Source organism: Halichoerus grypus, chromosome 13 (assembly GCF_964656455.1).
Source record: "Halichoerus grypus chromosome 13, mHalGry1.hap1.1, whole genome shotgun sequence".
Lineage (NCBI taxonomy): Eukaryota > Metazoa > Chordata > Mammalia > Carnivora > Phocidae > Halichoerus > Halichoerus grypus.
The window spans coordinates 17,229,776-17,243,842 of NC_135724.1; the positions used below are offsets into that span (position 1 = coordinate 17,229,776).

General features: G+C 45.6%; 1 protein-coding gene across 3 annotated transcripts in view; it reads right to left on the minus strand.

Annotated features, from left to right (window-relative positions):
- Positions 1 to 14,067, minus strand: part of NEDD4L (NEDD4 like E3 ubiquitin protein ligase) — a 332,582-nt gene that overhangs the window by 211,941 nt on the left and 106,574 nt on the right. For all 3 annotated transcript variants that reach the window (XM_078060261.1, XM_078060259.1, XM_078060260.1), the window contains exon 2: positions 13,468 to 13,541. In XM_078060261.1, coding sequence (XP_077916387.1) covers positions 13,468 to 13,541 — 74 coding nt within the window. The remainder of the gene's footprint in view (positions 1 to 13,467; positions 13,542 to 14,067) is intronic.

The following is a 14,067-nucleotide window of genomic DNA, read 5'->3' on the forward strand; positions in this document are numbered from 1 at the left end:
TTCCACCACAAACATCCATCTTTTTCCAGATCACGTCAACATGCAAATTTATAAGTAAATAAAAACACTCACATGGGCCTTTCTCATTATTCTACTAGGAAACTATGATGTGCTGCCCATGAGCATTGCTGGGTTTCTTTTTGGGGGAGAAGAAGGAACACGATCCATCTCTCTCCAATGGACACTCAAACTGTTTTCTTCAGTATGTATGTTCCTAATATTGCAACCCAATTTGAGGCCCTGACGATATTTATGACCTCATCAGGCCCGGCAACATTTCTTTGCCATTCCTCACTGTTACTAGGGACACTCTCTATGTAGTCTACTCTGCAAATCAAGCCTCGGAGTCCCCACAAAGGCCCAAGGGGATACAATGTAGCAAGAGAAAGGCCTGAGGGAAAGCTGCCCAGAGGGCTGGAGCCCGAGGTGATGAAAATGTCCTCTGTCATGACCATGTGGTGAACACCTTCCCCACTGCCGACCCCCTTTCTCTGCAACCCGTGGGGTCGCCACCATGTTTCTCAGGCTCTCCACCCATAAGGAGGTGAAGAAGTACCTTTCCATTTAAGCAGCATTTTCTTCTCAGCTGCGACAGTCTTAGGATTCTTTGTTTATTCGCCTGCTTGCTTCGGAGGCTTGCTTTTTTTTTTCCCCCTGGGGAAGGTGCCTAGACAAAACAGCAGGGCCTTGTATTTGTATAAGGTTTCAGCATTATCAGGGGCTATCACATGAAAACAGTCCTAACAGCTCTGAGAATGAATCTCAACGTCTTCAACTGAAAAGAACATAAACTATTTTAATATCTGCTCACACCGACACTTTTATCTCTAATATTTCTCCCTGGCGGCTCTCATTTCTTCTGTCCCACTGAAAACATTCATGGCTTTCTTCTGGTTTTTGTTTTTTGGCAGTATTTGCAGACGTTAAGAAATGGCCAAGGGAGAGAAGAACATTATTGCAAAATGAGTAGATAAATGATCTGTGCCATTTTCCTCTGTGGGTGTTTGAATCACCCTGACTCTGTCTAAATAAGTCCTTTGCTGTAACATACCCACTTAGGCAGACTCTCCCAAAGACAACTTAATGACTCCTTCCCCTGCACCCAACAGAATTTTATCAAAACAAAAACAAAAACCCCCAAGCATACCTGAGAGAAAAATTAGCCAATCTTACATGTAAAAAAAATTTTTTAAGGGCTGCTACTGTTCTTCGAGGGGTATCAATATGAAAAGTAATGCCATCTACATGCATCATTACAAATTTAGCTACAGGGAAGAAAAAACAAGAGAAAAAACATTTTCTAAACCTCTGGTCTTTTCTGAATCTAGTTTTTCATGTCATGAGTTGCTACATTAACTTCTCTGTAGTGGTAAAAACTTCTAAACCACCTCAGAATGATATGCAAAAGTGTTTTTTTTTAAATTCCAAAGCCAAATATGAATTTTTTGAGATGATCTATACCTGTTTGCCATAATTAGCATGGACATAGGTACTGTTTATAATTACTCTTCTATATTAACAATGTCAGCCTGGAAATTCCTTTCTTAAAGAAAACAGAGTGCTTAAGTTCTGATCTATCAAAGTGTGAGGCTAAAAACACATTATAATTCATTTTGTCTATGAATGCTGTCTATTCCATACTGAATATGAGGTACCCCTCATTTGAAGAATTTCATTCCTTCCCAGTATCAGTTATTTATTCTTTTGTAGTCTGTGGCATTCTGATGATGCTACAAGTTTAGGAAATTACTGGGCAGAGAAAGGAAAAGAAAAAGGGGGAAATAAAGTTAATGCTACTTATTGTTTACTTTTAAAACCAACTATGTAAAAAGTAGGAATTGCTTAAAGTAAAATCATTCTTTCTTCTGTGTGTGTCACTATTTGAGAATGACTTAAATACCTGCTAAAGCAAAGATCTGAGTTAATTTTAAAAATCAAAAAATTAAATTTAAAAGGACTCCAAAGGATTATTAGATCTGAATACCATTTTTACAGTCTAGAATGAAAAGGCACCTGATGATATGGCCACCAGAGGGAGCTATAACTCCCCAATACATGTCCTCGGCCAGGCATCAAGAGCCATCCATGAAGCCTTCATGGTCAGGGATGCTCACGATTCCTCTCCTCCAGTGAGCTTCCCATGGACAGAGGAGTTAAGGGTGAGGTATTCCTTAAAGTTTTTGCATTTGTAGCAATTCCAAAGCAGGAAGGAGCTGGAAATAATGCATGTTTTATTATTAAAATTGATAATCTGCATTAAGAATGAGGGTCTTAAAAATATATACAGAATAAAATAAATAAGAAATTATGAAATGAGACAGTAAGGAAAATATGAGCATATATAAATCACTGGGAGAGCACAAAAGCAGGAGAAAGAAACTCAGCCTAGTGGCAGGAAGGGCACCAAGGGGCTGAGAGGAATATGCAAGTTTGCAGAGTGCATGGGCGGCGGTGGTGGGGGGGGGTGGTGATGGCGGTTATGGATTTGGTGGCCCTGGGCCAATGTGGGACCACAGCTGGGTGCAGAGGGAAAGTCCCAACGCCATACCTCAGTGTGCCCACAAGCAGCTGCACAGGGGTGAGCAAACAAAACCAAGCGCCACCAGACCTGAGCAAAGTGGGCAGAGACAGGGAAAGCTGCCTGGGGGTGATCTCATGGGGTGGGGGGTTAGGAGGGTGTAGGCATGAAGGACAAGAACAAGGCAGCTGTGCAGAATAGGAAGATGCTGGTCATTCTGGACGTCCAGCAAAGGCACAGGAGGCGGAGTGTGGCCTCTGAAGGCAACCGCAAGGCCAAGAGATGCCCTGGAGGGTGCAGAGAGGGCGCTTTTGTCAAGATTAAGGGGCCGGGACCTTAATCCACAGCAACAACTGATCTGATCATTAAGGGTTCTGCCAAGACCCGAAATCAGTCTATGCTGGACAGAATTCTGTTTCGGGTGCGGGGGGAGTAGATGTGAACAGCATCTGGGAAGTCCTCTACACAAACACGGAAACCAGGCTGGGGGGTGGGAAGGAGGGATGAGCGCCAAGGACAACTCCCAGGTCTCCAGCTCAGATGCCTCAACAGTCGCTTCAGCCACCAGTGAAGACAGATCATTCCAGAAAAATAACAGTTTCAAATATTTTGACATTCCACACCAAGAAACAGTGTAAGAACAAACCAAAGATCCTGAGTTATATGGTCTCACTAGTCATTCAAATCTCAAGATGGTCTGACTATATATTTAATAACAGAGAAAACGAAATCACACTACCCGTAACTCATTCTGGAAGAAAGGAATTTGCAAATTTCCTTTCTCCTCTCTAGACTGTCTAGATAACATTTAAAATCACTTCAACAAAATTAAAGCCACTGTTCACAATGAACTCCCAAGAGTTTACAAGTCAGAGGCAGAGAATATATAACCAACACTATCATTTTCTCACTAGCAAAAACAAAAAGAAAAAAGAAACAAGGATCAAGTTTTTTAAAGATTCACCCATTTTTGATTTCCCAACCAGTTGCCCCCAAACGTGAAACATAGCATTTCTTTCAAATGCTTCTCTGTTTTCCTACCATGAATGCTTAATTTCAAGCATCTAAAAATAACAGAGACTTGAAACAATCATCAGTTCTTCAAAAGGGGAAGCACAATAGTGCACCTTGAACAAGGAAGGAAAGAAATGCGAACACTCCTTCCAACACTTTTACTACCCGTTGCTCTCGGACTGCCAGAGGAATGTGAGCACACACTCATTAAGAGGCAAGGTATATTTTATATCACTTGTGTTGATATTATACAGTAGAAATGCCAGTTGTTTTAATAATTTACTGAGGAGCCACACATTGCAGACTCTTTATTAAACATTACTTGCACTAAGGTCCTAAGTCTAAAAAATATTCAGTGGAGAAAACGGGCTGTATTTTAATTGCAGTACTAAATTATGGATCTGTACATCTGCTTGTACATGTATAAATTCAACTTTATCACTCATGTATTTATAGACAAAGCAGTGAGAATCATTTCCTCTAGGACAGAAACAATTTGACAGTTGTATTCATTTGTAGACTTCAAAATCCACAGTGCCGATCTAAAAAGTTCCATAAATGGGGCGCCTGGGTGGCTCAGGCAGTTAAGCGTCTGCCTTTGGCTCAAGTCATGATCTCAGGGTCCTGGGATCGAGCCCCAGCTTCTCCCTCTCCTCTGCCCCTCCCCCCCCTTCTTGTGCGCTCTCTTTCTCAAATAAAAGCTTTAAAAATTATTTAAAAATAAAAAAATAAATAAGAAGTTCCATAAGTTATGTTGTAAGCATGCTGCCCTTGAAGAGGGGAAAGGAAAAAAAGCTCCTGCAATATCTAGAAACCCCATTCCTCCACGCCCAAAACGTCAATACTGGCTCAATTCTGTCTGTCATTGACTAACCAGCAGCTCTATATAACAGTTTAATCTGAAAATCATGACCAAACAACACAGGCACTCCCAGTTCTAAATATGTATGTTGTAGAGAATCAATAGAGAATACTCTCAGGGACTGGCAACTGAGGACCCGTGGGCCACCAGTACACAGACGTGCCCATCGGATCCTGTCCTGGCTCCTTCTGAGCTTTCTTGGAGACCCTAGGTCCTGCTGAGCCAAAAATCTACTATCTGGCCCTTCGAAGAAAAAAAGTGTGCGGGCCCCCAGTTTGGATAACCACTTACAGCACTCAGAGGAGGCTCTATTTCCCACTTAAGAACTTGCCAGCTCACTTACACTTATAAGCCATCCTAAAACTTTTATCTTCCAGGTCCCTCCTCCAAATATAAACCCTAAGTAGAAGTAATTTTATGAAATCTAATGACAATGTTTCTTAGAAGATGAAATATTATAACATAGGAGATTTGTATCTGAGAAATCTAACATCTTGGGATTCCAGAGATATGTATCCCTTTTTAAAAGCGTAACGTTTAGGTATAATACCAGGATATTTTCACCTTCAATAAGAGCATTTCTGTCAACGCTGATGCATCGTGGGCCCGGACAGGAGTATTCCCAAGGCCTCTCAGAGGCCTGGCCACTGAGAATGGGCTGGCGAGCCACCTTCACCCCCCAAAAAACAGGAGAAGCCCCGACTGACCGAGAAACCTCTCCCTCCCTCCTCCTTTGGTGAGGACATGGAAGCGGAGATCCCCTGCCGTCCCAGCGCTGGACCTCCCTTCACAAGGGGCCTTCTGGCTGTGTTTCTGCAGGGGTGGTTGTTAACTTCAACTTTTGTCAAATAAATATTGTCTTCATTGTCTTACACATTTAGAAATGCTTTCGTTTCTGACTCATCTCCAGTTGGCACACCTCCTTGCTTATACTTGAGCTTCTTACACTCTTTCCCAACCTCCCCCCAAAAAGGAAGATGGTGAGACAAATATAGAATACTCTGGGATAAAGCAGGACTGAAGGTACTGGGATGTGGGCCGGGGGGTGGGGTGGGGCCTACAGCAAAGACACGCAGTTGAGGAATGAGGGAGAGGAAGGAGTCAGGAGGGGTAGGCAGCTAGGAGGGGGAGCCCACCCCCCCCCACGTCCAGAGACATCCACTCTCCACCAATGCCCAGAGGTGCCCTCTGTAATTACATGATTAAAATAGTGCCCATGGCTCTTGAGTAGCTTTAATTTTTCCATTTTCTCGGGCTCCCACTCTGACCCGATGACCAAAATTTATTGCGCATCTACGATGTGCTGGTGCCCCTCTTCTTCCTGAAACCCATCCAATTCTCTGCCTTACAGACTCAGTGACCGGAGAACATATTTCTAGACTCTGAGGGCAATGAGGGCAAGACATCCTCCAATTACCCCCTCTACTCTCTGTCGGACCACGTGGCCGAGCAGAGGCTCCCCTGATGATGCCCACACGTTCATGCATCAAGAGTGAAGGCCAAGGGCGCCCGGGTGGCTCAGTCGTTAAGCGTCTGCCTTCGGCTCAGGTCATGATCCCAGGGTCCTGGGTTTGAGCCCCGCATCGGGCTCCCTGCTCAGCGGGAGGCCTGCTTCTCCCTCTCCCACTCCTCCTGCTTGTGTTCCCTCCCTCGCTTTCTGTCAAATAAATAAAATCTTAAAAAAAAAAAAATTTAAAAATTAAAAAAAAAAAAAAAAAAGAGTGAAGGCCAAGCCGAAGATTCTGAATGAGGGATTCACCTTAACACAACACCAGAGAATGGTATGTAAGTGTGGCCTGTCCATTACCCAAACTGGGATGACCCAAAGGCCAGTTCGTATCGCTAGTTTTACGGACACTAGCTATACCACAGCAAGCCCGGGGCCTGACGCAGAAGAGAAACACGCTGGCCCTATACACTGACCCATCTGCCACTTCTAATTGTTGCCCTCTGGGAAACCGCGTGGCCTGAGCAGTGTGCAAAGCCATGATGGACAGGCTTTCTGGGGACGTGGCACAGACACGTGCATTCAAGACCAGGAAGTAAACACGAACACAGATAGAGTGGTGTGCTTTTTTACAGAGTAAGAAGAGGTTTCCATTTGGGAGGAGGACAGCAAGATCCTTCAAAGTCCTACGGTGGGGGGGGGGGGGGCGGGGGGCGGTGTACAGCTAGAATAAATCGTCTGACAGTGAGGTTCTCTGGGGCGCTCACGTGAGTAACTGTATGAGCTCTTAGGGGCAGGGATTTTAAGACGAATACTCTTCAGCCCCAGAGGCCTTTAGTGAGGTTGTGATTCCGCAGCAATGCCCTAGATAGCCGAGGCGTGCAGAGAGGAGGCCGACTGGCAAGCGCCTGCACATCACAAACAGCGTCTCAGCGGAGTGTAAGGTGCTCTGCACCCACCTAAGGAGGTCCACGTGCTGTGGGGGAGGGCAGGGGGAGACTCCGCTCTCTAGGTTAAAGACCCCTGTACAGGGGTCAAAACCAAACACAGTTCTGTCCCTCCAGGGGCTCAGGGCTATGTCAGCGGAGGAGGTTGGCTGCACAGAATAGGACGGGAGACGTGGGGTTCTCGGCGGCCAAGAGGTCATGGCCCCATCTAATGAGTGCATCCGGGAGACACCTCCAGCCCCATGACCTTGGGTGTCTAGATTGCCAAGACTTTCCAGAAGCCTGGAAATAATGGATTTTTAATAGGAAATCTCCCAAGTGTTGGCTCAGGATTTTTATTTCTTTGTTTTAGTGCTCCATGGGCCAAATAAGCACACCTGTGAGCTCAGTCTAGTCCACAGGGACCGACAGTTTGCAAACTCTGGCCTAACGACATCCTAGAAGGGCTTACATCGAGGGGACTCTCAAGGTATGTATAGCCTCAAGGTTTCCCAATTGGGTAAATTTATGCTAGGCAAGGTTTTCAAAAAATGCCCCCCCCCCCCAAAAAAAGTCCTATTTGGAGAGAAAGTGAGTTAATAGTTAAAATTTACTTGTGTACAGTGTGTAGCCAAAATATTGCCTCACCCATTTCTCACTGGTCACCTGGGGGAAAAGTCATGACCGTGGATGGAACAGACTATCCCCACATTAAACCTGGGATCCATCTTGTTTTAGCGCCATTGGTTGTAGGACAACCAGACTTTGTGTTCCACCTGAGCAAACAGCATCCCCATTCCTGCCCCCAATGTTGAAACTGAATTTGATCAAGTCTTTTTTTTTTTTTTTTTAATAAGATTTATTTATTTTCGAGAGGGAGAGAGCGCGCGCATACACGGGAGGGATAGAGACTCTCACGCAGACTCAGCGCTGAGTGTAGAACCCGACGTGGGGGCTCAATCGCACGACCTTGAGATCATGACCTGAGCAGAAACAAGAGTTGGACGCTTAACTGCACCACCCAGGTGCCCCTGACCAAGCCTTTAGATGCAACTTCTACCATACAGGAAACCCAGGAGGAGAAAGAACACAATAAATGATACAGCAAGTAACAACTGAATGACCATTCCAGGTCATTTAAAGGGGAAGTGGGGGGGATGATTCTAATTAACAGGAGTTTAAGAGACCCACCAAAAGTAAATGCAATACATGATTCTCAACTGAATTCTGCTCTAAACGGCCCAGTTATAAAAGGCATCAGAGGCACGGTTTAGGGGAGTCAGGTAATGGACTAGGTAAGAGAGTCCATTAGGCAATTATTGTTAATTTTGTGAAAATTGTATTGTGGTTATAAAGGAATACGCCGTTTTTTCGAGATGCAGGCTGAAGTACTTAGGGGCTGGGTGTCATGATGTCTGTAATTCACTGTGGAATACTTCAGTTAAAAAAAAAAAAAAAAGATAATGAAGCCAATGCAGAAAAATGTTAACAACTGCAATCTAGATAATGGGATGGAGGTGAGGCGGGGCCGTGGGGCCATCTCGCGGGGGCAGTAACTCCCTGTCACCAGCCCACACGAGATTTCTTGCCACATCCCTCCAATGCCCTCGATGCGTGTGTGTGTTCTGCATTTCAAATCACCGCTTGTCAAAAAAAAAAAAAAAAAAAAGACAGCAACCAAACAGGTGTAACTTGATGCTAAGAGTTCCACATACAAAATCCACAGAAGCAAGTGTGAAATGAGAGTCTTGAAATCTTCCGTATGAAAGCATGAAATTCTAGTTGTCTTGGCCACTGTTGCTCAATTTTAAGGAGCAGCTTTATGGTGTCAGATGATTCTAAGTAACCGCAAATGACCGATCACAATTCAGGAGGAAAAGCGGGGAAGGTACAGCTAAAACTTGTATTAAAAGGACCCTATTCAGTTACTACTTAAGCCTATGACAAAAAGGAGTCCTGAGATACAAGCTTACCTAAAGAATACAGTTTGAAACTTAAAGGTATTCTAAGTTTAAAAAAAAAAAAAAAACAACACAAACTAAGATCTTACTTGGCAAAGTCTATCTATTCAAAATTGATTTCCTTTATGATATTCACTTATAATTCTAAGAACGTGGGTCAGCTCAAATACAATGGGCAGTTCTTTAACTCTGCTTTTAATAAGGATGCAGCCATCACATTGCAGGTTTTAGAGAGACCCTGACCGTCATCTAGTCCAAATGGCCCATCCAGGGGGCTCAATGTTTGTCACTCAGGTAGAGTAGTAACCTACCGTTAGAAAGAGCAGTCCAATGTGATCAGTCTGGACGAAAGGGGTGGCGCTGGAGTGGGGGGCAAACCAGACCAGAGAGGGTGGCAAAGCCTATTACCAGTGGACTCGAATCCTACACCTCAGCAGGAGACTGGGACTGTGACGAGGGGGCAGGAGGACTTCCCGGGGAAAGGCGCCTCCTTGACTCCCCCACATCACACTCTACCTCACAGAGACAACGGACCCATTTCCGAAATGGAGGCAGGTACCCCATGTATGCCCTGGTTCCAAAATGGTTTTACTTCTTTTTGAATGTCAGATTGGCATTTTACAGGTGGTATGCTTTTGTTTTAAGAGTTAGAGTTTCTTTTCCTCAGCTTTAGGGAAAAAAAAAAAAATCACATAGCATTTTTTTTTCCCCATAGCTCATCAAGTTGGGAGGTCTTTTACCTGGGGTGACCAGTCTCCATATACATCCTATGTCCTGACCTCCCACATTTGACGTAGCATCTGTTGCAGACAAAAGTGTCCCTGTTTAGTTGACAGATTATATGGTCGCCCTTCTTTGACCCGAAGGTGTGGCCCAAAAGAAAAGCTTTCTCTGCTAGTGCCATTTCCACACAGACCAAACGCTCAGACATTCAAGGAGAGCAAGAGCTCAATTACCAAATCTTCTTTAAACAAAGGCTCTTTTAATGAAGTTAGGCTTTGCTGGAAGGAAGCTGGAAAACGATCTTGTATTCTCGGTGCAGGATTGGGACAAAGAATGCGGAAAAGAAGGGCATTTCAGGTACAGGCCTCTCAAGGGTGGATCAGCTGCCCTGGTAGAGAGGCAGGCCCGAGACCAGGGTCCCACAAACCCCAGTCCTCTGAAGTGGACCCTTAGACAGCCTCTCACTTGGGAGAGATGGAGTGCTCATGACACCGCCGACCAACACATCCCGCCCCTTTCCCCCCCACCCACTGCACCCCAACCACCAGCCCACCCCATCTCAGGCCAGGCAGCCTCCCTTGGAGACAAAGCAGAGAGAGCCCCAGAGAAGTAAATCCTGTATTGAGGTGCCTGGGTGGCTCAGTCAGTTAAGCACCCGACTCTTGATTTCGGCTCAGGTCACGATCTCAGGGTCGTGAAATCGAGCTCCACATCGGGCTCCGTGCTCAGCACAGAGTCTGCTTGGGATTCTCTCTCTCCCTCTACCTCTGCCCGTCCTCTCCTCTCTCTCTCTCCTTCCCTCCTTCCCTCCCTTAAAAACAAACAAAAAAACTATTCTAAAAAAGGAATAAATTCTGTCTTTTCAAAACACCCAAGTCTATATGGTTTCTACCACTTATGGGTTTCTGATGATGCTGCTTGCCAACACTAGCCTTCTTTCTCCATCCATTATCCTTTCCACAACAGGGGTTCCCGTTCCTGTCCAGCTCCCTCCCTGGGAAGGGAGAATGGGAAACACAGATGGAGGGGGTTCGGTGACAGGCTGTAGGTGACAGGGGGGGCTTACTGGGGTTCATAAGGACACTGATAGTAAGGGTCTCACCCCAGCGGAGAGCAGGGGACACACACCACAAATCCACACTCATGACTTCTGCCTCCAAACACAGGAGAGCTGCCAGGTGAGCAGAGTGACCAGGGGGCTCTCCCCAGACTCCTGCACACCAGTTACGAGGCAACAGTAATCCCTGTTCTATACGAGCTACTGGGACACAGAGAACGAGAGAGGATGTGCTCAAGATAATGTGGAGGAGAATGCAGGTCATGAGGCAAAATAAGAAGGTGATAAACGGGGCCATTCTACAGTGAAATGCCAACATGGCGCGACCTGCACGCTGCCACCTAATCCTTCCGTTTTAGCTCACTCATTGGCAAATGGGTCCTGAAAGAACTATGGCACTCAGAGAAAGTGGACACCCGAGCGAGGCACGGAGAGCAAAGGAGGAAGGCAGGAAGGGAGGACAGTGTGTTTTGTATTTATTAAAACTAAGAAAATGAAGGACAGGGGCGCCTGGGTGGCTCAGACAGTTAAGCGTCTGCCTTCAGCTCAGATCACGATCCCAGAGTCCTGGGATCGAGCCCAGCATCAGGCTCCCTACTCAGCGGGGAGTCTGCTGCTCCTTCTCCCTCTGCAGCTCCCCCTGCTCGTGCTCTCTCTCACACTCACTCTCTTTCTCTCTGTCAAATAAAATCTTTAAAAGAAAATGAAGGACAGAAGTAGGATCCAGACTTTCTGCTCATCTTCCAGCACTTGGTCCATTAAGTCATACACTATCTTTCCAATGAACATCTTGAGGTATCCTCTGTAATTCCTTTTACCCTGCTAAGAAATCATGCTGCCTCTTTTCATGTAAAAGGTAAAATTCAAGGCTCGGGTTTGTCCGCCTCTTCTAAGATTTGAAGTCTAATCCCACTACCAATTTTAACCTCAGATCTTAACAGGCTGAGAAATACAATCTGAATCCATTTCATTGTTTTATGAACGGCTTTGGTAAAACAAAGCAAAAACAATCAAAATAAAAATCGCTGAAATTTTCCAAATCCAACCTCTTCCTTCAAAACTGCAAAATTCATGGAAAAGAGTGAGAGCAATAGGCATTTTGGACATAAGAGCACAATTTACTGGTGAGCATGCAAATGTTTCTATTAAAAAACAATCTGCCCAGTCTGGCTCATGGTGCTCTGTATAAGCAACAGAAGAGAGAGGTCTCAATCCCCTGTAAATTCTAATCTAGGAGACAGACAAGGGAAATACTAGAGCATTCATACGGGCACAAGAAAGGAGAAGGAACCTGCAGGTGAGATGTGCCTCCCTCCCACACCACCAGCAACTCCCGATGGAGGCGAATGCGTGCAGTTCCCATGACGGCTCAGACAGCTAACCCTCGGTCATTTGAGGCACACATAAGAATGGAGAATTTTTTTTTTTAAGATTCATTTATTTGGGGGGGTGCAGAAGGGAGAGGGAGAGAGAGTAGCAAGCAGACTCCGCGCTGAGAGCAGAGCCCAACACAGAGCTCCATCTCAGGACCCTGAGGTCACCATCTGAGTCAAAATCAAGAGTCAGACACTTAACCCACTGGGCCACCCAGGCGCCCCAAGTATGGGGAACTTTTAATAAGATCTCACAGATTTTTCTTGCATCAACTTTATTTATGTATTTTTCACAATTTCTCCAGGTGCTATTGTAGTAACTTATTGGGACAGGAAAAACTAAAAATGTCCATGAAGATATAAGACCAGAAAATCAAGGTTTGCCTACCCAGGGCAGAAAAGGGCTTCTGCTGGGCGAGCATGAAGGTGAGGTGAGCTGGACAGAACGAGGCCCGGTTACAGAGTGTCCAACATCACCCTGAGGGCCTGAAGCCAGAGGGTGACTGCGGGGACCAGGAGGGGGCCGATAGGATGAAATGAATGTTCTAATGAGAGCACTCCAGCAACACCTAACTGTCCCCAGCAGCCACCGCAACCCTCATGGCTCAATCCTACAGAGTACCAAGCGTGAACAGAGCGGGGCGCCGGGGGCCTGTTCCACACCACTGACATGCATGGCCTGGGAAAGCGATAGGACAGGCAAGTTGGACTGGGACACCTCTAATGTCTCCATGTCTAAAGTTCAAAATGGTCTTTGTTCTCCAAAATCTGGTCCAAATCCCAGTTCTCAGTGGCTCTAACCTCGTTGTGCTGATGGTCCAATAACTTATTGTGACACCCAGCAGAGCCAACAGGAATAAAAGGGCTGATTTCAAGATGTAGGAGTATCAGGCACAATACTCAAAATAAAAAAAGCTAATAAGGACGTAGGAAGACCAGGCTGCTGGTGTTTCCAGAAAAGGCACAGAAATCACCAAATTCACTCACATCACCAAATCTCTCAATTCAGATTATACACGCCAGAGAATACCCAGTTCTGCTAGGAACAAAATAATGCTTTCGTGTCTCCCTAAATTAGGGATTTTAAAAAAAAAAAGGAATGTATTAAAATAAACACACATTCCCAAACTGTATTTTTCTACGGAGAAAAAAAAAACAAAAACACATTGGAATCCAGTCTCCTCATCAAATCAAGCCAGATGGAAGGCAAGACCCGCTGCACAAAACGCGGTCCATTGCTCCATCAGAAACTCCAGAGGGGGGCCCGGTAATCTCGTCTTAAGGAGGCCTCCAGGTGGGGCGCCCGGGTGGCTCAGTCGTTAAGCGTCTGCCTTCGGCTCAGGTCCTGGTTCCAGGGTCCTGGGATCGAGCCCCGCATCGGGCTCCCTGCTCCGCGGGAAGCCTGCTTCTCCCTCTCCCACTCCCCCTGCTTGTGTTCCCTCTCTCGCTGTGTCTCTGTCAAATAAATAAATAAAATCTTAAAAAAAAAAAAAAAAGGAGGCCTCCAGGTACACTGACACATGCCTCACTTTGGAAAGTGCTTGCCCAACGCGTCAGAAGCCTACAGAAAAACAAAACAAACATACCTGGCTCCGAAGATGTCCTTTTTGGCGAGATCGATTCCAGAAACCACCTTCACTCTGAGAATACGGGACTCTCCCTGTTGAAAGAGGAAAACAAAAAAGTTTAAGAAAGGGACCTTCAATGGGTCACTGTCTTACCCAATATGCAAAGGTAACGATTTCTGTTTAGACCGGTACTGGGGACACAGAACCAATCAACTTAGCACAGGCGACTCTTCCTCACACTGAAGTTCAAAAGGCAACGTTCCAGCTCAAAATCCTACGGCCCTAGAAATTCAGAACATCTTGGGGGCACCTGGGTGACTCGGCTGAGTGTCCAACTCTTGATTTCAGCTCAGGTCATGATCTCAGGGTCCTGGGATCAAGCCCCGAGTCCGGCTCCACGCTCAGCAGGGAAGTCTGTTTGTCCCTCTGCCCTCCCCTCCCCCGTGCTCTCTCCCTCGATCTCTCAAATAAAATCTTTTAAATAAAAATTTAGAGCATCCAGGTTAATTAAGCACAAGTTTAATTCAAACTACATCATGCAGATCGATTTGGACCAGTGAAAGATTTCCCAGTTATATACCAAGAACACAAGCATACGTTTGAAACCACATAGATCTT